The 27,224-nt window shown below is 39.6% G+C and overlaps 1 protein-coding gene across 6 annotated transcripts in view; it reads left to right on the plus strand.

The window, feature by feature from the left end:
* CPNE4 (copine 4) overlaps positions 1-27,224 on the plus strand; it is a 242,868-nt gene that overhangs the window by 45,882 nt on the left and 169,762 nt on the right. For 5 of the 6 annotated variants that reach the window (XM_030009660.2, XM_030009659.2, XM_030009656.2 and 2 more), the window contains one exon: positions 6,717-6,904. The exons of the other annotated variant lie outside the window; for it this stretch is intronic. In XM_030009660.2, the coding sequence (XP_029865520.1) occupies positions 6,725-6,904 (180 nt within the window). In that variant the 5' untranslated portion in view covers positions 6,717-6,724. The remainder of the gene's footprint in view (positions 1-6,716; positions 6,905-27,224) is intronic. 6 annotated transcript variants of the gene reach the window in all.

Here is a 27,224-nt window from a genome sequence, read left to right on the forward strand (position 1 = left end):
TGATTGCTTATCTCAGTTAGTATCATTCCCTGAAGGGGAGCTGAACAGGTAACTAAACAGAAGAACCTTTCAAAGCTTTTCTACCTGAAAACCCAACATAATTTCATCCTTTTCTATAAATCTTGCTCTTACTATATTTTGTGTACCTTGGTCTCACTTCATAATGGGAGATAGGATAGAAGCACATAAAATCTTCGAGGCCTGAGAAATGCACATTTTGAAGCCACTTGAGTAAGTTTAGTGGTGCTTGGGTCAGGCCCCAAGAGGCAGTTCTGAAGCACTTGTAACCCTCTGTGCCTGATGATTTTTTTTCATTATGGTGCTGCCAAATGATAAAATACACTGGACGAAGACAGGATCGCTTGGGGCTCTATATTACTCAACTGCCCACTTTATTTAAATCAGTGGGTTATTTTCTCACTGACTTCTGTGGATCTCAGATCAGACCCTATGAAAAGTTTAGTATACTTTCAAAATGGCATTTTATTTAATCAGATTCTGCTTGTCACTTAAAGGTAGTGATTTCACCTGAAAATTAACATGACTACTTAGATCTTGATTTTGCCAGAGTTGTAACATAAATCGAGAATCTAGAACAGAACTAGAGGAAACAACTCTCCTAGTGCTACAAGGATTGCATTTTTTAATAATGTAGAAAAGCGGGTTTCCTTCTCTTTCAAACTGTGGAGCACTAACTGTTTTCCAGCAGAAGCTGGTAGTCTGAGTTTTATGAATTTTAAGCTGCTAACTGTAGACTTGGTTTTCATTTTTACTTTTATTAGACTGTAAACCCTGGAAGATCCAGAATCTGTAGGTTCAAAGCTTTGTCTAGAGAGTTCAGCTGCTCCTGTGTTTTGAATGCTAAATGTCTCTCCTGTATATAATTTATAACTGTAAATAAGTAGGGAGCAGCTAGTGCTACAACATCCAGTGCTTTTAGGTCTTGCCGTCTTCTGGAGGCACTTATTCACAGCTCTTATTTCATATAACTCTACCATTAGTATTTCCCATCACATGCACATACTGTAAACATCATTTACCTTTCCAGGAGCAGAGTCTTGCTGTTTACTTTTGCAGAATGCTATTGCTTGTTTTTGTTTCATGACCAGGGTGCCAGTAAAACAAATTATTTGGACACAGCCCTCAACATATGGTGACAGGAAACCTGTGACCCCCAAATTCATTTGTGTGTGCTTTGGTCTGGAGTACAGGTTTCTAAATAACAAGCCCTGTTTCCAAATGCAGAGCACGCTGGTTACTGCTTTTAATCTCAGCACCTTTCTCATTCCCTGCTCATTTATTACCTGAACTGAAGGTGAGGCTGAGTGTGCCTGTTTCCCTGATTCTTCGCAAGGTGCTGTAGAGAAGCAAGCTCTTTGTACTTCACCCAGAAAACTTGCAGAAAAGCTTTTTGGAGATTGTGTGTGTGTCTGTGTGTATGAGAGCAAAATGACAGAGTGGGCAGAGGAGAAAACTTGAAATCTGAATTCAGATAACATCTTAGATTTATTTCATGGTGAATCTAAGGAGCCTAGTTATAATTTTGCAGTGAGGTTCTCTAAAGCCCTGTGTGGATCACCACTTTGTAACAAGGTGGATCTGATTGTTTATGTGAGCTGAATTCAAGGCTTTTAGATCTTGGAGAGAGGCAGGTACTGTTTGTATTTCACATCACAGAGATCCTTACTTTTGTAAGCACTAGGTGACTAAACATTTTTAAGCCATTCAGTCCCTCTGAGAGGAGAAAGATGTAGCTGGCAAATATGAAATACTGGTTTTCAGTGTCATCCAGTTATCTAGCCAGGCACAAATTTCTGGACTTGTGTGCTGTTGCTTTTAATGAAATATCTACACATAGGAGCCGTTGTAGTTACCAGAAATGCTGCGCTCATGTCTGTCTTTCAATTTTCTGCATGGTTTTGGAGCTAAGGGGCCCAAATCATAGATTAGTACCTACCTGTGCTAAGCACAGGAAGAACAACAGATCACAGAGACAATCTGTACCCTAAAAAGTTTATAGTTTGATTGTCTCCTGCTTAGTCACAGAGAAGTAGAGGTTGGAAAGGACCTCTGCAGATCATCTATTCTAAACCTCTGCTCCAAGTAGGTTGCTCAGGACCATGTCCAGACAAGTTTTGGGTATCTCCAAGGTTGGAGACTCTACAAGTTCTCCGAGCAGCTTGTTCCACTGTTCAAATAACCTTATAGTGAAAAGTCTCCTTTTCTTTAGTAAGAATTTTTGGTATTTCAGTTTGTGCTGATTGCCTCTTGTCCTGCCACTGGGATCTGCTGAGAAGAATTTGGCTTCATGTTCTTTATTGCCTCCCCATCAGGAATTTATACACATCAGTAAGATCCCTCTGAGCCATGAATCTCTTAAAAAAAAAAAAAAAAAAAAAAAAAAAAAAAGTCAAAAGAGCACATGAATTTCTACTAAATGAGCTCTAAGTATGCCAGATGTAGAATATTTTTGAGGGAGTGGAACTGTCTTCCAAGGTCCTCACTTTTATTTTGTATCGCATAGGGTACATGGTGCTGTCAAGGCCTTTCACAACTTTTGTTTTGTTTTTCTTTTGTTAATGTAGTATGTGCTTCAATTTCAGCGCAGTGTACTTTAAGTTTTCTTCCAGTTGGTACTGCCTTCTTCCTTGCTCTTTCACCATGGAGAGGTGAAACCATAAGGCCTGGTCTTGTTTCCTCATTCTGTGCCATCTAGCACTGGTCAATAAGTTTGTGTGGGAAGATGTTTTGGGTTTGTGTGGCTGGGTTTTTTGGTAGCGGGGGAGGGGCCGCAGGGGTGGCTCCTGTGAGAAGCTGCTAGAAGCTTCCCCGGCTCCAAGTCGGACCAGCCACTGGCCAAGGCCAAGCCCATCAGCGATGGTGGTAGTGCCTCTGGGAGAACAGATTTAAGAAGGGAAACCTGCAGGGGAGAGGGGAGTGGGATGTGAGAGGAACCCCTCTGCAGACACCGGGGTCAGTGCAGAAGGAGGGGAGGAGGTGCGCCGGAGGAGGGGATGCCCCTGCAGCCTGTGGTGAGGCGGCAGGCTGTCCCCCCCCAGCCCATGGAGGGGAGCGATGCCCACCTGCAGCCCGTGGAGGACCCCACAGTGGAGCAGGGGAAGAGTGAGGAGTCCTCGTCCCCCTGAGGAGGAAGGAGCGGCAGAGACAAGGTGGGATGAGCGGACCTCAACCCCCGTTCCCCGTCCCCCTGTGCCGCTGGTGGGGAGGAGGTAGAGAAAATGGGGAGTGGAGTTGAGCCGGGAAGGAGGGAGGGGTGGGGGGAAGGTGTTCTAAGGTTTGGTTTTACTTCTCAGTATCCTTGTTTTGATATGATTGGTAACAAATTAAATTGATTTGGGGTTTTTTTGCTCAAGTTGAGCCTGTTTTTTGCCTGTGACCATAAGTGGTGAATATCCCTTCCAGTCCTTGTCTGCACCCACGAGCTTTTCTTTCTCTGTTTTCCTCTTTTTCCAGAGGAAATGGAAGAGAATGTATGTAGCAATGAACCAGAAACTTCAGTAGTATGTGACTTACCAGTTAGTTCACTTACTTTCATATCTACATTATCACTTTCCTCTCACAGATGTAGCTCTTAGTGACTATTAAAGCCACGTGGATATTGAAGGAATAATGAGGTTCTAGTGAAGTGAAAAAGGAAGAGTTTGTAGCAAAGAAAAATGAACAATTTATTCTTCCATCGATAATGTATGTAGTTAGTTGACAAAGAGCTTCTTACGCAATCTAACTTGTCTATGTTTACATAAAATAATACCTTTTTTTAGATACTTTCAGTAGGCTCAAAATCTATTTTCCAGGCCCCCAGCTTCCTGGTAATGTGACATCAGTACAACAGCCCAAGCTGGTGATTATATTAAAAGAAGAATATAATGGGACAAAAGAATAAGACTATGGCTTGATCTTTTCCATTGATAAATTTAGAACTTGTAAAATCTGAAGTAATAGTTGTAGTGATTAAAAAGAAATATAATTTTATACTTACCCGCTGTTCTAAAAAAACAGTGTATAATTATTGTGGGAGGAAGAAAAATACATCTCTCCCCCTCACTCTGATACTTTTTCCCCTTCTCTTTAGTGTTGAAATCATCCGGTTTAATTAAATCACCAACTTATTCCTGCACAAAGGATGACATTTCATTAATGATGTAAGATGTGCATGAGACAGAATTAACCCAATTTTCAAATGGATTTCAATTTGGAAAGGGCAACATGTAAAAATGTCTTGTAAATGTGTGGGATGAGCTTGTTGAGCAGCTTTCAGAAGGAGATGGGATTATGAAATGAATAATTAGACAACAGTCCCTCCCCCCACCTCAGTTTCTAACAGTCTTTTTGTAATCCCAGTTGATGAAAATTTAGGTACCTGACATCATATATTAGGGATATATTAGAAATAGAATGAAAAAACAGACTTGTGATGATTGCTAGAGAAATACATATATATACACATATAATTTTCTCTGTAATTTTTAGCTAAATAGTAGCCTTCAGTGGCTTCGTCAAAGTTACCACCACCTTAATCTGTTCTCTTTTTGGAAAGAAAGCAACAACAAGAAGAAAACCAGTCTCCCAAACATCATTTTGAATCATCACTTTTGGTAGCACTTTTTCCAGACACTTATTGTTGTGCTTAGTTGAGGTATCATGTCAGGTCCCTCTTGCATGCAGATCATTGCTTCTCAACTTATGATTTTATCAGAGTGGTTATGATTAGGCTAGAGCCCAGTTCCCTCTGCTTGCCATTGCTTTCAAGCTAGGACTGTGGTCTTGCCATCACTAACGTGAATTGAGCCAGCACAAAATGTTGTTCCCTACTCTGTAAAAGACTGAGATTTGAGAGGTGCTGGTCTATTTTCATGGTCAAGAGTCTTATCTAAAAGTGCATGAGAAGCTAAACTAGTGTATAGAAATACACTGTGTAGAAGTTCAGTATGCTCTTTGGGCTTTATAACGCAGTCTAATATCATTACCTTTTCCATATTTTTAGTGTTGCTTTTTTCTCAGTCGCGTTTCTTTCCTAGCGGTAAATCCAAGGGAACGTAGTTTACGTGACGGCATTTACAGGTAACTGGGAAGGGCTGAAGGAGGCTATTTTGATCTTAGGATGTCAGGCACTATGGTTGTGGCATGGCTCACGTTTCAAGAAACCTGTTTTATCATAAGGAAATATGCCTGTAGAGCCTAAGCTAGAGGGTTGGTGAGAGCCCATCCATACTCACTTCACTTACAAACATATTGAACCCAGCAGGCTGGGGTTTTCACAGCAGATAGGTGGTCATATAGTAAGTGGTTGTATAGATTTGAATAGATTTGAAGAATTTTAATTAGTTAACAACCTTTTCTTTCATCTGCAAGGAGAGATGATCATCTGCTTCATCGTTCCCACTTACATTCCTGAAGTTTATCTGTATGTATTAGACGTCCACACTGGTTTGTCAACTCTTCTTACTCTGAATTTAGAAATCCCTTTCTAATTTTGCCTTTATAATTCATAAGAAAACTGGATATTCTGAAGGTGTGGTTTTGTGGGTTTTGTTTTTATTTTTAACTTTGCAGAGTTGGGGAAAGAAAACTTCACTTTCATTTCCATATTGCCAAAATTTAACTTTCATCAAAATGGTTCTCAAAAATCATTAACCCCTTAGGACAGGGTGTTGTGGAAGAGACAGTGAAGAGGTTTGAAACAGATAATCCTGTTGATAATCTGGTAAGATAAATCTGCCCTCTAAAAGTGTTGAATTAATTTTTTGCAGCTCTTATGTATGGGGTAAGGGAGGTGCAGGCATTAATCCTTGTATTAGGGGACAGATTTTTAGGGGTCGGGCTGTTAAGCTCAGAACAAGTGAGCAAATTAAAGCATTCCCGTATTCTTCATTGACGCAAAAATGATCATATAGTAATTTTTGCGAAGCTCTGTGTTAAAAATGGGGGTTTTATTGCTTCTCTTGAGAGCAAAGGCTTGAGCTACAAGATTGGTGGTGGTGTTTATAATGAAGGGCTAGAGGTTCCCACTATTCCAGCAGCCTCTGTTCATGTAACTGTGACTTCTGACCCAAAAGGGCACACACGGTATAACAAGAAGATTTGCCAGCATAAATATCCTTTCTATCTGCTTAGAACATCAGTCTTGACTACTTGCTTAGGAATGGAGGGAGGTAATCTTCTGCAGTAAGTGTGGAAATAGTGAAATGTATTTTGGAATTTAAGGTTGATATGAAAGAGGCCTTCTATGGCATTTACACAAAAAGTTTGTGTAAGATGAAGCACATGCTTTTTGGATGGAGTATGGAGAAATAAAAGAAGATTGGAGGAGTGCTGAACAAATCTAACTTAGCCTTGTTACTGGAATAAGGTGTTGTCAGGAGAAATTCAGAATTACCATCCTGTCTATCCTTTGGCCTGGGGAAACGTGGCTCTATAAGCAGGAACAGAGCTGGAAGTTGAGGTCACAGTTCAACCCCAGAGTTCAGGGGCATGCTAGAAAATTTCATTCTGATCTTATTTCTAAACATACAAGATGATGTATTTCTTTCTTCTAGAGATATTCCTTTGATTTTATTTTTTTTCCCCTCTTGCTCTGGATCTCATTCACAGTTTTGGGGTCCCATTGACTAGCAGAATGCTGCATTGGCTTCTGCATGGAAGGACGGACTGTACTGTGCATGCACTGTTCTTAATGGACCTTTTCTCTCTTTCAGAAGAAGGAATGAAGAAAATGAGCAACATCTATGAATCAGCAGCCAATACCCTGGGAATTTTTAACAGCCCATGCCTGACTAAAGTGGAGCTGCGAGTTGCATGCAAAGGCATATCAGACAGGGATGCCCTCTCAAAACCAGATCCTTGTGTTATCCTTAAAATGCAGTCGCATGGCCAGTGGTTTGAGGTGAGTGTTTAAAAAAATGAAAATGATTCTCCTGATGCTTTAGGACGGCATAGACAAACTGAGACAAAATTCAAATAATGAGAACAATAAAGAGAAGCAGCAAGTTGAAGCCTGTGGCATAATCTTGTAAGAGTGAAGGGAGATTTTCCATTAACTCTAACACACTTTGAATCAGACTCTTAATGACACTTTGAACTCCTTTTTGGAGTCTAGATAAAAAATGAAGATGATTAAAGAATGAAGCATCATGAAACTTTTCCCTTTTAAGCTCTCTTGTTTCATAAAAGCTATATAATAGCAGGGATAATGATAGTGACCATCATGCGTTCCAATCTAAAGAAAAATGCTGTGGAAGAGAGGAGTATTTATTACTACTTGGCAAGGAATTTGGTGACAGAGTAGCTTGATTTGCAAATTTTGAGCATTACAGTTGGATTCACAGTTGAAATTAGTAACTTTAATGCATTTACCTTATCAATTTGCCTTGTATTGCAGATTCCATGTTTGATTAAAATCCCACTTCATGTTATTTTACCTAATCTTAGAAACCATTTGATTGATAAATGGAAACAGGATGTCTTAGAGACATGCAAATTGTAAATAAAGAACATTAGAATGGAATGTAATATTTTAAATGAACTCTTGGTATTTTACTTAAAAGTTACACTTGAGTGTTTGTGGTTAATCAAGCTAAAAGGTGTGAGTTTTAATGGAAAGTATGTATGAGATGATTAGGAATATAATAGATACAGTTCATTTTGAGTGAGCATTCATCCCTGTCTTTTCAACAGTTTCAGCATTCAGAATAAGAATGTGTTATCTATCAAAAGATGCTGTGAGCATATGCAGAAAGCAAAATCCTAAATTAATGAGTTTTTTTTAATTTAGCATTTTCAGCCAAGTTTGTCAGACTTGGGGGATTTTGTTCCAGTTATTCCAATTGTGTGGTTTTGACCTATGGACCTCTGAAACTTTTCCAGTGCAGGGTCAGCACCAGCATAGCAAAGTGAAGGTTTTTTGGTGCTATTCTTTCTCTTTTCTTAGTTCACTGCTGTGGAACTATTAGGTAGGTCCCTGGTAGAAAACCAGTCTATAAGTAGAAATAAAACTCTCACAGTTGTCCTAGTGCTACAACATAGGTGTCTTCATGTAATTGAAATTTAAGGGGATATAATAGCCCAAAAAAGGTATTTCTAGCTAGCCATGTAGAAAGGAGCATTTAGCTGCACTGTATATAATCACTCAAATTGTAGAAATTAATGAAGCAATGGACTGGAGGTCAAAATAAGTGAAACGCCCCTGTTTGGAAAGGACAGACTCAATCTTTTGGGCCATTTAAGTTCTCTGAAGAACCTGGAGTGCATTTCACACAGTTTGCCTGTGGCCAGTTATGACCAGGGTAAGTAGCTTTAAATTATATATTCTGATGTTGTAATGGAGATTCCTTTTACTTGATGTGGTTTTTAATTTGGAAAGTGAGCGTCTGAATAGAGTAATTCTTGCAGAACAGATCTCTGCTCACTGATATGATTCTCATCTTCTGTCAGTTGCTCCTACTGTCTAATGAAAGTCCAGGGTATTCATTTTAGTATGAACAAAAAGGTTTTATTAGTTTATGTTCCTATCAGTGCTGCAGAGCTAATACAGCTCTGACATGATGAGCCTTTTCCTATTCTGGCCAGCACATTCTCAACAGAATTTTTAATAAAGTTCCAATTGGTAAGCTAAATTGAGCAAGTCATTCAGGTGTAGCTGAAGACATAATTTGGCTGGAAGAATCTTCTGCTGATGACAATCAATGATCCAGCAAGACCTGAGACAGCAGACAGACTAAATTTAAAAAAAAATCTAGTTACTAGTGAAGTGAGTATATTCCACATAGAAACCACTAAATGGCAACCTAAAGAGGACTGGAACTGAAGAGTTTTGCATCTATGGATTTAGTGACCTCATGAACTGTCTTGAATTTCCAGATACCTTAAACTCCTTGGAGGCTGGATGTCTCCAAACAGACTGTAGCAAAATCCTGTATTGCTGAAATATCCATACCGATCACATATTCTGGTTGTGTGGAAGGTTTATGAAGATGGAGCAGATGGGTTGAAGGTGCCTGAAATAGAGGTTGTAGTCTGTATATGGTTGTGCTCTTGTGAATAGGTGCTTTTGAAATGTGTGGAAGGTACTGAGGTCTCACTGCACAGCTCCTACTGGGCCAGATGCAGCTGAAGCTGGTGGGCTTAGGCTGATGGGATTGCATTGTGCATGCAATTAGAGGTGCTAGGATGTGAGGGATTCACTCTACAGATGCAGACAATCCCTGAAAATGAGGAATCTGTGCATATTTGTCTGAAAATTTTGATAAAACATGTCAGCCTGTCGCTGAGGAGAAATTTTTTTTCAGTTCTGCAGTACTGTGTGTGCGTACATGTGTGTTTGTGTAAATTATGCCACCCGCACATATAAATATAGAATGAAAATATTCATGCTATTGTAGAGTGGGTAGGTGCTGTTTCCAGAGATTGGAAATGGTATATATATGTTTGGGTTTTTTTGGTTTGGGGTTTTTTTATTTTATGTTATGTTATTTTATTTTAAAATGTGGTGGTTTTTCTAGGTGGGGGGAGTTCTTTGGGTTTTTTTTCCTTTGGTTTTTTTTTTTGTTGTTTGTTTGTTTTGTTTTTTGTGGTTTTTTTTTCTTTCAGTCACAGAATGGATGACGTTGGAAGGCACCTCTAGAGGTAATCTGGTCCAACCCTCACTGCTCAAGCAGGGACACCTACAGCCAGTTGCCCAGGACTATGTCAGACAGTTTTTTAATATATCTGAGTAGGGAGACTCCCCAGCCTCCCTGGCCAACATGGGCCAGCGCTCAGTCACGCTCACAGTAAAACAGTGTTTCCTGATGTTCCTGTGTCTCAGCTGGTGCATGTTGCCACTGGTCCTGTCACTAGCTACCACTGAAAACAAGCATGGTTCTGTCGTCTTTGTACCCTCCCTTCAGGTATCTATATATATTGGTAAGATCCCCCCGAGCATTCCAGGTGTGGTCTCACCCATCCTGAGTAGAGGGGAAGGATTACCTCCCTTGATCTGCTGGCAATGCTTTGTCTAATGCAGTCAAGGATATCGTGTGCCTTTGCCACCAGGGCACATTGCTGGCTCGTGTTCAACTCTGTGTCCACCAAGACCCCCTGGTTCTTTTCTGCAAAGCTGCTTTCCAGCTGGTTGCGACCCTTGGCATGTACTGGTGCATGGGGTTATTCCTCTGCGAGGGCAGGGCTCTGCACTTCCCTTTGAGCTTCATGAGGTTCCCGTCTGCTCATTCCTCCAGCCTGTCCAGGTCCTTCTGGATGGCAGCATGACCCTCTGGCATGTCAGCTGCTCCTCCCAGTTTGGTGTCATCTACAAACTTGCTGAGGGGACAGTCTGCCCCATCATCCAGATCATTAATTAAGATGTGAAACAGGACTGGGTCCAGTATTGATCCCTGTGGTACACTGGTAGTCATTGGCCTCCAACTAGACTTTGTGTCACTGATGACCAGCCTCTGGGCCTGGCTGTTGCCCAGTTTTCAGTCCACTTCACTCTTTGCTCATCCATCCCATATATCAACAGCTCCTCTATGAGGATCTTATGGGAGACAGTGTCAAAGGCCTTACTGAAGTCCAGATAGACAACATCCACTGCTCCCCCCCTCATCTACCAGGCCCGCATGTGGACAAATATGCACGCATACCTTCCCCCCCGCCGCCTTTTCTCTGTGTATGTATGTTGATGCTGTCTGAAAAGCACTATCTCCACCAATCTAGAATTAAAATGATATATTGTGTTTCCCAGGAAAATCAGCAGGTTACTCTTTCTCTCGCATGAAGTTTGTATTTTTAGCCTGAGATGACAGGGTGTGATATAGCAGAATTTAAGATTATGCTATCCGTATGTACTAAAAGACAATTTGCTGATCTGGGGCTGAATTTTAGCTCTTCTGACCTCAGTTTTAGGGGGTACACCTGCAGGGTGGCCAGATGTTGTATTTCTTAAACTGTTTGTTTAAGGTAATAATTTGATGGCTGTTTTTTCCATACTGATTTAAATGTGTTCAAGGAGTTTAATTACTGGACTAAGCTTCAGATGGTGAATGGCTGAGTGGGGTAGTGGAATCAGGCAAAGGTACATGATGATAAATTCCTTTGCTCCCATGATTATTTTACCCACCTGCAGTGTGCATGTCCTTGTGTCATAAATGTTAATTGCCTATAGCACTGCAGTCTTCAGCTGAGATGTGCTAGCACTGAAATTCTCATTAACTTCTTATTTCTAAGAAAGTAGCTTGGGCCTGTTCACAGGTTATCTGCATATGGCAAGTACACATGTTATTTTGGAAGTCAAGTAAGTTGCTGAGCTGTGTCTGGTCATATCAGATTTACAGGCGATCAGGAGGTGTAATATAGCCTGATGTAGCCAGATGGAACGTGATGTCTGTAACTATGAAAAGAGAAGACAAGCTTAGGAAGACAGTAGCCATGTTTGGAAATCAGGGAGGGCTTCTTGTAGTTGTACTCTTACAGCTTTCTCCGGCAGGACATAGAATATCTGCTATCTTGTGGATTTGAACAGCCAGCTGGAGTTTTTGCTTTTTCCCCTAAGTTTTTATTAAACTTGAAGTAACTGCAGAACAAATAAAGCAGCACTCAAAGACAACATGCAGTTGCTAAAATTCATGTTCATGGAACTGCGTGAAATTTTTTGGATGGTTAGGTTTGCTTACTGAAATAGTTTTGTTTCTTTTTTCATTAAAATATTATCTGAAGTCACAAGTTTGGTGAAATACAGTGAGCTTTGATAAAAAAATGTGTGGGGCACACCCACAATTTCTTATTTTGCTGTTTTTAAAAAAAAAGGCATTCACTTGTCATTTAGCATGACATTTGATTTCAATAATCAGCTTGGCATGATTAAAAAAACAGAACAGTGTTGTTTTCTTTTGCTTTCAGCACTAACCCTGTACATCCACACAGACCTTCATGCAAACAGACAGTAGAGACCAGTTAGCTTGGAAATGCATGGAACTAATTAATGTGTAGAATACCAGTGGAGCCTACTAAACAAGCTACCTAGGAATCAAGCTATAGGAAGGGCACAGTCTTGCTCTTCATCTGTATTTGCTTTTCCCCTTAGTCCTGCTCTCTCTTTTGTTTCATTTTTAAATTAATTCCAGTGTCCTCCTTCCTCTGCCTGCTTGCCTGCCTCAGCTCCCCATTTCCATTCCCAGCACCTGCTGCCTCATTTTGCTCCTCTGCATGTTGGAGGGTGGGGGAGATTCCCTTCCCCTTCCTAGCATGGGGAAAGGATCTGAAGAGAAGAGCTTGAGGCAGACTTCAGCTACTTGTTTCCATAGATACCCAAAAGTGCCTCTCAGTGTTATCCATCTGTGGCTGTTACAGTCCGCTGCAGAAGCCAACAAGCCATGAAATAGGGGAGTCTGTGGGTTGACATGTTTGATGACGACCAACGTGTTCCAAACTAACTACAAAAGCACTATGATGAGGAGAAAAAAAATTAATACATATACACATATATAAATAAACCCAAATAAATACATCCTTTTCAGTTCATATAGATGAACAGAGTAATAGATGAAGGATTTGGATGGATCTGAAAGTCTAACCATTAGAAACAAGAACTACTGCCACCAGCAGCCGTAGAGAATCAGGCTCAAGGCTTGTCTAACCCTGTTTCGCATCTGCTAGTTGGTGACAGCAAATTAGTGAGAGATCAGGGAAATACAAAAGTGTCTTTCCGGTTTGCTCTGCCAGCCCTCAGCAATCTGCAGCTCACCGAGTTCTTAAACAAGAGTTTGTGTCTTTGTAATTAAAAAGCATTGGTAGAATAACTTCCACAACTTTGTTCAAATAATTTGAAAAGTTTTTGTATTTAAAAAATAAACTTCCATGATACTGTGGGACATAAGGGTTGTGCAGCTTAAGTGGTGGGTGAATAAAGTTACATTACCTGTATTTTTTGAACTTGCCACTTGCTGATCATTTTAAGTCCCTTGTTCCTGTATTGGAGGAGACGCTGTGAAAATCCCTGTTCATTTTCTCAGCGCCATCTGGGATTTTAGTCTTCTGATTTGTCTGTGACTATATATTTTGAAGATTAAGTATATCTAAGTCATCTAGGAATATGGATTAGTTTGGATGGTTATTTCAACCATGTTTATTTCGGAATGTTTTAGAGATGCAGTGCCAAAAGCTATTGCTATATTCCCATAGAGATTTTTAAGCAGTGATTTCGGATTTATTCTCTGCTTTAAAGAGCTGCAAGGCTTCACAGTGGGCTGGTTTATTGGATGTTCAGTGGCTTTTTGGATTATTTTTTTTTTTTAATAATAGTCAATGCTAGAGCAGATCCTAGATATTCCTTTTCTGATTTCACTCTAAGATTTCAACTTGGTGAATAAACATCCCGTATAAAATTAGTTGTAAGTAATGAGGTAAAAGTAAGATGAACGTATCATTTCATGAAGATTTTTCTCTGACAAAGAAAGGGAATTAAATTACAAAGTTCCAGTGAGATGTTTTGTATCAGATTATGCACAATTTGGTGGCAGGGAGGTGCTTTCACTGAATAGCTAGTATGAAATTAGCTCTTCTCATTGTGGAAAAACTTCTGACTTGTTTGCAGATTTGGGGTTTTTTTTCTCTTCTGGATGTAGAACGGGGCTGATAATTGGAAATGCTACCTGCATTTTCTCTGGCCAAAGCTTAGGACAAAGTCTTTAATGAAATACTATATTTATTGTAAATACCTTTGGATTCATGTGAATCTTGATTGATGAAAGCCACCGGGGAGAACTGAGTCTTTAATTGAAATGATCAAGACCTTCATCAGAAAAGAAAGGCAACGAGATTTTTTTTAATTAAGCCACCATGTGGCCAAGGTCCTACTATTCCTGACTTGGAGCCAGCAATCTAGTTGATGGTCCCCTACTGCCCAGATCTCTCAGGTCGTTAGAGCACTTAGTCTTGTGCACAGATCTGTGCCCTGCATGTCTTGCAGGTGATGATCTGTTGGTGCAAGTGTTGATTACTGACCTTTGGACCTAAGAAGAAGTGGGAGCAGTCCTGCTGCATTCATTTCCCAAGGAGTATTCCTAGAAGATGATGCTTAAGATTTTTTTCAGGTGCCATTAGACCTCTCTTGTTCTAACTCATGAAATGGAAAGCTATGATTTTATTTACGCCACGGCAATGTGCATGTGTATATGCCTTTATAGCCCATTGTATCCTCATAATTCAATATTGTACTTTTCTTTCTCCTTTTTTAAGTGTATGTTGATGCTAATGAATGCTTCTTTGCTCAAGACTACTTGGTAACCTCTGTTGCTGCCAAGATTTGCTTCTAGCTTCTGCTTTCTGCTGCTGGTAAACCTCCCTGAAGTCCTTCTGTATGGTGCAAATGACAAAGACAGCTCATCTTTTTCAAACACCACTGGAAGTCTGCGGGGTCAGGCTGCAGGCTAATTGAATATTTTATCTCGGTCCATTCTCGGCCTGAATTCATCTAATTGGATATTTTACTTTCCAAGCCTTAATATTTTGGAGGCATCCCCTGTTCCAAGGGTTTGCCTGTTGAAAAGCTTCTGTCATTAAGTCTTTCTGGAAAAATAAACTTTCTCTACAGGGAGGGAATCTACTGTGAAGTTTTCTTCCATATCCTATAGAACATCTTTCATAATATTCCGTTCAACTCCTAATGCACTGAGTATGTTTTTACAAACATATGCATAAACTCAAAACCTGGAATTGTATTTTATATTGCCCTTCTTTTTAAAAAGAAGAAAACAACTCTCTTCCTCTCCCAGGTCTTTTCCAACTACTTATGCAAAGTCAGAAGTCTGCAAACTAAAGGCTGTAAATCTTTTGTGTTGGCAAATATCTGATTAGAAGCTGGTACTGGGAATTTTTTCCTCCTGTACCTAGTTCAGAAACATAAACTTCATTAGGTTTTGATGAGATTTTTCTTTTTACACACCAGGTAGTAATAAGTGACTATTTATCTCATCCATCACTGCTGCTTTCTCTTGAGCCTCCTCTTTGTCTCAGCATTTAAACATAGCCACAGTGCTTTTTTTCCTGTCTTTTTAAATCAACTAGTCTTTAAACTTGAGCTCATTTGAATCAGACAGATTGTTTCAGATGAAGTGAAATACTGTCACATTGAGTCAATATATATGAACTATCATAATGTTCCACTAGTTCAAACCACAACTTCTGCCTCTATAGTGCAGTTTGTGAAACATAACACATGCGCAAAGGAAAGAAAGAGGAAACTTGCATTGTAGAAGTCTGTTTTCTTACTGAGAGTGGTCATGTTTGGGCTGGCTGCTTCCTCTCTACCAGAGCTGTGGGATCCCCTGCAGCGGCAGCAGCAGGAGGCTGGCTTCTGGCTTTATCTGTCCAACTAAATCTCTTCAGGTCCCCTGTCTTCATGTCATGGCAGAGTGAAGAGTTTTTTCTCGTAGTTTACATAAATGAATAAAAACTTCCTCTACTGGGAAGATCAACTGTTGGGACCAATTTCCAGGAGCCTTCTGCCTGGTAAATCTGCCTCTGGGAGAGCCATGGAGACAAAAGAATCAAATGACTTCTGGGATCACGTAGTCATTTTTCCATGTTAGGAAATAGTTACCTGCTTAAAAATCAGTTTAATACTGTACTAGCTTAGATGAAAACCTGAATGACCTGTACTTGTTTACATCCTGTTTCAGTGTCCAGTGGATCAGGGATTGTGGAAGTGGTTGAAGAACTCTGTTTCTTGGGAACAATTTCTGTATAAACATTCTCCAGTGGCTGTCTTCAATTAGTGTGCATCAGTGTTTTTGCAAGCAGCACTATGCACATATCTTCCCATTTGTACCTGTGAAGGAGGGAACTGGGCTGAGTGCTCAGTTGTCAGATTTCTCTATGCCTTTGCAAACATTTGTATATTGTTGCTGGCAGAAATGTCTTGAATGGTTTTAAGCTGCCTGAAAATTTTGCCTTCATCTTAACTGTTGTGTAATTTGATTGCAGACGTGAAATATCAAGAAACAACTGGGAGGAGTTCTCATTTATTCTTGTATTTATTATAATTGGTCAAAATACTATGGCTGTATACTGTGTAGCAGTAATCCCTGATTGCACAAAAAAGGACACTTGACCTTTTCTGTACACAAGTGTGTAAGGACAGCCTTTAAACAGAATGACGGCCTCATCAGGGAGAGGTGCTTAAAGGGGAGAGTTTTCTGTGTTTTCATGTGTCCGTCTGGGGAAGAGGCAAGGTAACATGGACTGAGAATGTACAGGTGGTGGGAAACCTTCAGCTATGGCTCCTTTGCAGGTCAAGATAACAGAACTGACAGCCATGAAGGATGAGCTTAAGAAAGAGCTTGCTTTCTCTCTGTCTCTCCCTTTCGGTCAGGAATTAAAACAGAGATTGTAAAATAAAAGCTGCAATGTGTTTTCTCATGCAATACTGTATTAGGCTTTTGCAGATATAGATCCTCAGAAGAGCTTTTTCAGAGGCATTCAGCAAGTAAAGGAAACCAGAGAGCTGATGATAAAAATACAAGAAACAATTAGATAAATGCTACTGCTACTTAAAAAAAAAAAAAAAAAAAAACGTTTTGATTCCTGATGAAGAGGTAGAACAGAGTACCAGTAGCTCATGTGGCTGAACAGCCTTAGGGAGAACTTTGCAGAAATCCAGCCCCAATCTGTGACGTAGTGGGATGTATTATCACTGAGTATTCCTTGGCATCAACCAAAAGGAAAAATGGTGTAGTTCTGTATGGGAGGAGTTGCCGTACTGCCACCAGCAGCCCAACATTCAAAAAAAAAAAAAAAAAAGTTCTTGATTCTTTTGCCCTCTTTCCCTGCAGTTTAATTATCTATCCATCAGATATGTAATATTTTAACTTAGATGAAGAGTCTAAGGCTGCTTTTGTCATGGGCAGGCAGATGCACATTTCAGATAAGCTCAGTGATATGCCTGCCTCTCATGAGCTAGTTATTACAGATACATGAACTTCACACATCTCCAGGACCGATTTTTAAGCCTGATTTGACTTTAGTAGTATGACAGATTGTGATAAACCTACAGTAAACAGGAATGTTGGAGCTGGTTTTAAGTAGATAATTCATTTGATTGATTCAGTACACTAATTCTTAACCTTTAGCATCAGAACGGGACTGAGAGATCATCAGCAACTTGAACCTCTTCTGCTTTTACAGGGAGGGGGTTTAGGGCCTGATAGGAATTGTTTCTTGAAGGGAAAGAGCGGTTATGAAACTCTGAGAATAACTGATTTAGAAGAACCGTCTGAATTACTGCAAATGTTCTTTGGAAAGTCTTCTATTCAAATATTGGTATCAAGGGATACCAAATTTATTAAGCTGGTTTGGTTTAAAACCAGTGCATAACAAGATAACATGCTGTTGATATGAATTGATGGAGTTTAAGTTTACGCAAAGGAAAGTAAAATCAATTTTACTGGAATTGTTGTTTTCCATCTTCCCTCATGTTTGGTAGTAGCTGAAAAATATATTGCATCAGTTATGTTGTAATCAGGCTAGAATATAGACTCCATGAAATCTAACTGAGAATTGAAGTGTCCAGATTACATTTCCATGCAGATGTGCTGACCTTATCTGTTAACAGATATTTTCAGTCTTTGCCTCAATTTTTTCCATTTTTAAAAAATGGAATGGGCTGACTTTTTTTTCTTTCTCCCCTTGAAAACTTTACAATTTTGCATATAAACCCATGAAATCCAAGCAGAGCCACATTACATCAATTATCTGCATAGCTCTGCATTGAGATTTCTTATATAGTTTGTGGTATTCATCTTACATATGTTACTGGTTGGTGCTCAGAGCATACACAAAGCAGAATACAAAGCCAGAGTGTATTTCTAGATAAGTTACTCCCTCCCACCCTGATTTCCATCAAAAAAGCAGTGACTGCTTCATCAAAAGCAGATTTCTGTCTCTTTTGAATCTTACTTGTCTAAAAAAGGGGGCTTTTGCCTATCAGACCACCTCACTGCCTGAAATGGTGTCCTTGTGCTTTTGTTGCAACTTTGCTTTAGGTGTTTCACACTTTCTCTTTGGAAGCTAAGGCTGTGTCTAAGTAAAACATCAGAATTGTGATTTCTGCTTTTGTTTCTTTTACTAACCTTTGTGTTCTCCAGAAGAAGATCCCAGACAGTAGTGTGCGTAAACTAGTAAGAGACTACTTAAGAGGAGTAAAGCAACAGGGCTGAAAAAAAAACCTATTCCTGGCAGAGGGCTTGGCGTGCCTGCTACCACCACCACACCACTGCTGCTGACAGCAAAGCAAAATGCTTTTACTAATCCTGGCTCTACAAAGGTGCTTACTTGCCAAGAAAATTTCAGGGCACTATGGACAGTCTATACAAAGTCTGTACTATTTGGGTGTAGATTGCTTAGGTGATCTGGCTTGACAAATTTACCTGCCTTTTGTTAAAAGTTGCACTTAAAGATGGCAAAATAAAAATATGTTATAAGTCAATTCTTGGTTTGAACAGTCTCCTCTAGAAGAGCATGTAAGTCATTGGAACTGGAATCATTGCTGTAACTCCCTATCAATAATTTCTATGTTCAAAGACCTACAGTGTATCGTTCAGCCAATGTCTTTCTAATTTAGGTTGAAATTCATCATAAAATATTAACTGCAACTATCAGAGGTAAATATCATCATTTTGTGAGATGCTCAGTTTTTATTCCACACTACCAACCGAGGATGTTGTGTTTTTGAAGCAGAAAACTATCCGTTGTGGTAATCCGAACTTTTCATGGTATACTTAATCAGAGGGAAAAATAGTAGGTTTGAGGCTTTTGTTTTTCAAATGTTTGGAAAAACTCATTGCTTTACTATTGCATCAGCCAGCTCACACGTGCTGTTGGTGTAGAATTGGCTACTGGTGTAGAACCAAGTGCACTACATCACTTCTATATGCTTCTTCAGGGAAGCATTATGATGATCACCGTACCTTGTTGCATTTAACTTTAAATGCTGTTTGAGGGCTGATTAGTTTGCTGTAGCCTTGTTACTTGTGTAAGCTTAACAGCTTGTGCTGTGTCACTGCTATGTGAACCAGAGGAGTTTCAATAGCCTTACTCCCCTGGCTGCCCTTTGGATTCCACATGGCTGCACAAACTGTTTTTACTGACAGTGACATTTGCTGTTTTAAAACTGTATTTGTACTTCTCCAGCGTATATTGGGCATGCCAGCTGCCATGCATCTGTCTTTCCTTTTCTGCACAGGAATATACAATATAAATGCCTATGCGTTTGTTTCTCTATTTGAAGTTATATTGCTAGTTATCATCTGATGTTTTAGTCGTCTGTTTACAGCCCAGTGTGTGCTTAATTTTGTTCAAGGCCCTGTGCTTGCCTGCTTGCTTCCTTGGTTCTTTAATAGAAATCCAAAAGTGGTTCCTTGACCATCTTTGCATTAATCTTATTCTTTCTCTATTAAGAAGCTATTAATGTATTTTGTAAGGAGTGTCCCTTCTTCCTTCCTTAGGACGGTGGGACTTACTTGATGTTCTCCCATGTTTAGCCTAAGAGCTCTGTGACAAAGTCACGTGCAAAACGTTACAGCCAAATTTTCCTTTTTTGTATATATAACTTACATTTTTCCTTGGGAATTTATAGCGATTCTCTAATAATATTGGAAACTGTTGATCATAACTAATCCTGTGGTAGAGAGTGAGACTTATCCTTAACAAAAGTTAAAATTCTATGTGCAACAACTTCTAGAGATTTTTGCCCAGATCTTGGTTGGTTGTGGATTTGCTGCTCAACGTTAAATTGCAGTATTGGCACCAAAAATAAAGTGCTCGCAGGGCTTGCATGCTTTTTTATTAGATCTATTTTATAGACTTTGCTTTTCAGGATTGATCTAATGTTGTCATGATTTAAAGTGGCCATGTCCTGACCTTCAGGTACCCCTGCTTTCTGTGGGAAAGAAGGTGGTTGCAAGTCACAGCTTTAATGGAAAATAGCACACTTAGTGTAGCTCTTTCAATTAAATAATAATTTTGTCTCTGACCTTTTCTTCTCTTATGGAAACCCTTCCAATTCACATAGTTTGGACTTAAAGAATGAAAGGAATCATTATTGCACTTCAAGGAAACATTCAAAAGCCTGAAGTTTTTCTTTATAACCTAGAAGAGCTGCTTTGCTAAGCTGGGCATCAGCAGTTGATGTTTGTGTTATTTCTGGAAGGGTAATACTAAGAACCCTAAGGAATACATGCATCTTTAATAAACTTCGAAACCAAGGAAGTCCATATTTCTGAATACATTTTAATTGTATCAGTTGGGAATATTTTTAAATAAGATTCTGGCACAATGATAGAGTTCACAGAGTTTACATTGTCATAGTATGCCTCTTTCCATATGTATATCCTCTTTCAAAGCAGCCATGTGCTCTTACCCATTTAACTGGAGCACAGCTGATATAGGCTAATTATTTTTTCCTGCTCTTAGTTGTATCACTCTGCTTTTTATGCTGATTTTAGCTGGAGTTGGAGGTCAGTCTATTTAAAGAGCACACACTTTTATCTCGATGTCTCTTGCGAACTGTTGCATAATTTGGCTACTCCTGGGGATCTTTGCAGTGAGAATACATAATTTACTGACCATCTGCCTGCCTTTTCCCTTTCCTTTCGTTACAGATGCGGGGAGGAAAAGCTGAAAAGGAGGCAGTTGTTATAACATGTATGCAGAACCGGTTGGTAAACTGCTGACCAAATTTCATACTGTGTCATTCAGAAGTCAGCTTTGTGCCAGTGGTTGCTGTTATGACATGAAATAAAATGGAAGGCTGGTGTGTCTCACGTAGTACTGAAGACAAATGTTTATGATGGATTAGTTTGTTCCAAAAGCAGTTGTTCCAGCTTTTTCATAACATGATTGTTGATTTCTGTACAGCTCTATATTGCCTTCAGCCAGTGTTCAAAATCCCAGGCTACACCTTACTTTGTGACCAACATTCTTTTATGGCAGCTCTGGGAAACCTCATTCTGCCCAAACAGGGAGCTACTGGAAGTCCTGAATGATCTGGCTGTAAGGGCTCAAGCTAGTTTTATTTGAGGATTGTATGTATGTGTGAATGGGGAAAAGAGGAAAGCAAGATAAGGTGGAAGAGACACTGGTGTAGAATCAAAATGAGACTGTATCTAAAAACCAGTAGGCATGGAAACTTCAATACAGCCTGGAGAGCAGTGGAGGGTGGTCCCAAGAGAAACCTAGAGAATAGGCTTTTGGATCTGAGATTTGTCTAAAGGACATCTATGGCTGTGAGGAAGGAAAACTTTGGTCATTTGACTTCTTTATCAATGTTTTAAAATAGTTGTATCAAAGCTACTCTGTTCTAGACAACAAGTCCTGTGAGGAGTGGCTGAGGAAACTGGGGTTGTTTAGCCTGGAGAAAAGGAGGCTGAGGGAAGATCTTATCGCTCTCTACAACTACCTGAAAGGAGGTTGTAGCGAGGTGAGGGTTGATCTCTTCTCCCAAGTAACAAGTGATAGGACAAGAGGAAACGGCCTCAAGTTGCGCCAGAGGAGGTTTAGATTGGATATTAGGAAAAATTTCTTCACTGAAAGGGTTGTCAAGCATTGGAACAGGCTGCCCAGGGAAGTGGTTTAGTCACCATCCCTGGGGGTATTTAGATGACCTGTAGATGCAGCACTTAGGGACATGGTTAAGTGGTGGACTTGGCAGTGCTTAGTTAATGGTTCGACTTGGTGATCTTAAAGGTATTTTCCAACCTAAATGATCCTATGATTCTAACCCATTTTCATTCTTAGTGGAATAACCCTATAGGACGCAAATTTTGGCACATAGTTCAGGTGGGATCATACTTCACTGAATTTTATACCAGGATGGATATACTCTTTGTGTTGGATACCCTTGCCTTTTTGTAATATCTCTGTATGAAAGTGATTGATCATACTGTGTCTGCAGAGTGATGTTTCATGTGGCAGATTCCAATAGGTATAGGCGTGATGGTTGTATTCTTCACCATTACTGCTAAAGGTGATCTCTTAAACCCATACAGGGACCTTATCTCCACTCTTACAAATTGCAGTTTTATTCTAAAAATGTATGTATGCGAACTCAGACCTAAAGTAGTCCTCTTGCTCTGGTGATTTATTTTTTTTTCCCCAATTGCTTGCCATGCTGTTGTCCATGTTTATAAACTACTTTGATATAAGCTCTTAGGGGCAGTAAATACCTCTTCTGTTTTATGTGCAAAGGATAGTAAGAACCTTATCTAGATCTCTAGGTGCTATCACAATATAAATAATCATAACGATAGGCCTCTGAGTAGCAGTAAGTCTGATATAGCTGAAGTGAATCAGTAATTTACTACTTCAAAGTTTTTATTTGAAGTGCAGAGAAAAGAGAACAAAACATACATGGATTATTTTTTTTGTTATTTTTGCTTATAGAAAATATTAAACACGGCTTGTCACTTAACTTGGCCAGGGCTACCTTGTTGCAGCTTTTTATTTTTTTCTCCCAAACCAATTATTTTGCAATATGGAGTGTTTTGATTTAGACATGCTTTTTAAAGATCAGCATTCATGGCACATGCAGTCAAGAGCAATTTAAAATTAAAAGGCTGCTTTAGACTTTTAAGAGCACCTGGATCTTATTTTAGAAGCAATTGGAACTCTGAGCCAGCACCTTGTAGGGTAATCTAAATTCTTTTTATTTATTTATTTATTTTATTTGAGCACTTGGTGAGGAATTGATTTGAACAGCGCGGTGCAGAGCTCTTCAGATTTTGAAGTACTTCCAAATCCCAATCACATTTAGCTACGGATCATGATGTTCTCCTCTTGGTCTGACAAGGCCAGCCATCTTAAGAATATCACCCAGACAAAAAAATGTATCTAGCCTCTTTTTATTTATCATACATTTTATTTCATGTATTTCTTCTCTTTTGCTTATGCATAGAAGGAGTTCCCTAGGTCAACAGGAAGACATTTAAAACTTTCAAAAGAAAATACAGGCCTGTAAAAGTACCCAATTGTACCATATCAGTTCAGTATTTGAAGAAAGTATTTTCATCAGTAAAATGTTCATAAGCACTGCAGTAAATTATGTGTATTGATTTGTCCAGGGTAAAGGGGGGGATAGGAGGGAGAAGAAAAAAGCCTTTAGTTATATTGAATATTCCATTTGGGAGTATGGTCTGCCCTGTGCCCCATGTGAGACAGCAGACTCATGGGAATGAGGTGCAGGGAAGGAGGGAATCATCATGTAACTAAGGCTTATCGTTATTTGCAGGCAAAAAGAGAAACTGTGGCTGCACTGGTAGTCTCCGTTCTGGAATTTACTACCCTAAGCAGTTGGCTTTGAACCATACATTTTTAATGAAGACTTTCTGGATGTTTTTGGAATGCCCTATGCAAATACAGGGATATAATGATGCTTTACTCATATAAAGTGACACAAGACAGTAATTTCGTTTCTCAGCTTTATCTTCAAAAGTACAAAATTGTGGGGACATCCATTCTCAGTAAGAGGTAGTAGCTGTCCTGAATACAGGGGTTTTTGTTCTGTTCTTAATAGAGCAGTCAGCCCCTTGCAGACATACACAGATGGGATTGCAAGCAACTGGGGCTATAGTGGTGAGTCAGTAAGTCACTGGAAATTCACTGGGATCTGAACCACCAGTAAGAACCTGTCTAATACAATAGCTGCAATACAACAAGAAGCTGCCAAGAGGCAGCTAGCTCATGGTAACAGTTTGCAACTACTTGCAGTGGTGCATAGGAATGGTGTGGGGAAGTGTACATGAATATAGAAATGTTTTATAAACTGGAACTGTGAAACACTGAGGATGACATTAAACAGCATCAGCATCTCACCATATTTGGTGTATTTCTTATAAGAGGCTGGAGGAAGCTGGTATAATTTATTTGGGGGAAAGCTCAGTGTATTTTTGCCTTTAGGTTGAGATAAATAAAACATCATAAGATACGTTAGAGATTTCACTGGAGTGTGGAGGAGGAGAATGTAAAGTCTGAATATTTTGTTTTCTGTCTGAATCACTAATGTGCTACCAGTCAGTTTAATTAGAATAATTAGTCATGAAATATATAATTGGTCTGAATCTTCCTGCAGATTATATAGAGAGCTTTTGAAGAGGAATGTGGTTATTTGATACTGATCCTGCAAACATTTATGCACACTCTTAGCGTGCTTGAATCAGTGTGTATGCAGTGACATCCCATTGACTTCGGAAAGGAAGCTTCCCTCTAGCTAAGGGGCTTTCTCAAATTGAGCTGCTTCAATGGGCTGCATTTTTTTGTGACTGTGCAATTTGTGGCCAATCCACTGTTTTAGGGATGCCTTCAATAAGGGAGGGCTTTCACCCTTGAACAATTACTGGGTGTTTGCAGAACAGTAACTTTGAGTGACCAAGTGGTGGCATGTCCTCTGTGGCTTGGTTTGTATCTCGGTCTCCAAAGGGGCGCTTCTTCTGTACCTTCTTTGGGAGGTTATTTTGGCACCAGTGTGGTGGGTTGTGCTGTGGGGAAATGACTCAGTTAAGTAGTAACTGTGGGGAAGAGCGTGTTCTTGCTTTCTTGTGGACTGTGCTTGATCATTTCCTGGATCTGGTTCAGCTTGTGGCTGTGCACACACCTGATCCAGCGAAGCTCAGGAGAAGTGAAGTGAGGATGGGAAGTTGCTGGTGCTGTGTGGGAGAACAGGCCTGGGGTGGGTTAGGCTTGTCTGGGTTTAGGTTGTTTTGCTTTTTCCTGTGGAAAAACTTGAAAAAACAGAGCAATTATTGTAGATATTGATAAGTGCTACCATTTGATCCCTTTTTCCCTCCCCAGAAGTGATTTTTTTTTTTTTATCATGGGTTTTACTGTAGGTTGTTTTGTTGTGTTCTATCACTTAAATGTCTATGTTCATTATAAATCATATGAATTAATGATGTATCCTTGATTTTTGCAAGTTAGGAGCACTGGTGTCCGTGCTGTTACTGTGAATAGTCCCATCCAAGTCAGTAGGTTTACTCTTCATAGGACAGTGAAGTATTTTAATTTGTGTTTGCAAGTTTTAGATTGATACGAGGTTATTGTGAGCTGAAGGAAAGGGACTATATAAAAAATGCTACTGCTAGTATATTTCCTAGCTACTGTTTACCTGGATTTTGAATTTTTGCTGACAAGAGTCTGAAATTGCATTCCTTTTGTCATCCTATTCAGTGTGGTAACAGAATGCTTATCTGACCAGGAGATCCTTTGGTCTAGTAACACGTGAACTGTCAATTCATCTTGTCTCAGTTGCATATTCTCTAAGGGTACCAGTTTTAAGTTCTCCCAGTTTTCTGAGAAAGTAACATTAAGAGACTTGTTCTCTTTACCTTATTTGTTTATGTCAACCCTGAGATTATGTAACAGTTTCATTACAGGTAGTAAATTTAATGCCAAAGAAGTCCTGTAAGGGTATTTAGGCAGTCCTGCTATATGCGTAAGATTTTCTGCTTGTAGCATATGCTTATGTGCTTTGGTCTAGTTTGATAGTCTAATTGACTATAATAGTAGATTCTATACATCAGCTGTGTAAGAGAACTTACAGTTTTCATTATCTTTGGCCACAAAGAACAGTTGAAAGCTTATGGAGTTTCTTACTATTTTTATGGTACTCCAGTTAATTCCATTTCTCTTTTTTGGCATGCTGTACAGTGTTTAATATAAAAATATGTGATTCAGCAAAAGCTGTGGAAGGATTTCTGTTACTGTGCTGTACAGAATTACAGGTACTGTGAAAGAGACTAAAATAAAAAGAAGGGAATATGGTGTGTCCGCAGGGTAGGACTGTGTCACCCCGTGGCCTTATCAGTTCACAAAACTAATTGTTGGTGTTCTCTTGAGTATTCTGTATGCACTAGAAACTTTGGTGAAGCCACATCAGATACCCTTTCCTATCCAGAAAAGCAGCAATCCCCCAATGTTTAATAAAGTTGCATCTCTCCTTCACCAGTATCAGGAACCCAGCCCCAGGTAACCTTCTCACTAGTTCAGCTCAGGACCTGTTATTTCCCAAAGGCTTATCTTGCCTATTCAGTATTTGGTATCTCTTGTCTCTCCAACACACCACTTAGTGTGCAGAAGCCATCCTCACCTCTTAGCCCCAGTCCTGGTTCCAGCATCAGTGACATTAGTAGCACCAGGAGACTGGAGCAGTGATGTGGATCTCAAGTGACATAGCTTGAGGACTTTGCGGATGGACAGAATTGTGAAGTATGGTCTCAGAAAAAAACAAAACAGATTTCATTTTCCATGCTTCTGTTTTCACAATAGTCTGTTTCAGCTGGGCTGACCCAGGACCCTCCCTCTGTACCTCAGAAATTATCTTTGAAATTAGGACTCCTTCCAGTTTAAGTTGCTTTTGCTGACTTTGTTGACCCCTCAGGCTATATTAGAATTAGTAAATGACACAGTCCAGTAAGAGTGGATCTGCAAAGGAAAATAGTTTGTGCTGAGAACCTGACATCCATGCTCCTCTATGTATTTTAGACTTTTCTTTTTTTTTTATTTAGTTGTAGGTCTAGTTTTTCTTATCTGGTCCCAGACACAGGATGTCCGTTAGTGGCTGGAATGTGTTAGGTGCACCCCTGGAGTGCATCATCCAGTCTGATTTCACGCGAAAGGAGTGTGGATCCATGTGCACCATAATGTCAACCAATGCATAGTAAGAGTAGATGGCCAGGTGACTGGCTTAAAAACTGCAGTCCTGACTGAATTAAAGCACTAACGTAAGTGCACCATCAGTTAAACTGGATCACCTCAACCTAAAATACCTGTTTCCTTCTATGCATGCTAGTAAGATATATTTAATGACCCTTCCTGGTCTGCAAGGGTCATAGTGTACCCCCTTGTCAGCTGAATTGCATATTCATTTACTTAAAAGCATTAATAATGCAAGTCTTTCTACTATGACATTGTTACTATTAACTAAGAATCCATAACTTAGAAAAAAATGTTCCTGAATCGTTATGTTGTCTTCTAGTTTGATAGGTAGTATTGGCTCTTGTGTCTTGACGTATTTGAAAGTCCCGTGGTATTGGCTGCTTTGATACTTTTCATTCTGGATCATGAATTTAGCAAGCAAATATCAGTGAATCTAAGATTAATTACAACTAGTGTCAGTTATATATAGTTATATATAACTAGTGTCAGTTATTATAACTAGTGTCAGTGGAATGACAAAAGACATA

The sequence above is a fragment of the Aquila chrysaetos genome, chromosome 3 (genome assembly GCF_900496995.4).
Source record: "Aquila chrysaetos chrysaetos chromosome 3, bAquChr1.4, whole genome shotgun sequence".
Classification (NCBI taxonomy): Eukaryota; Metazoa; Chordata; class Aves; order Accipitriformes; family Accipitridae; genus Aquila; species Aquila chrysaetos.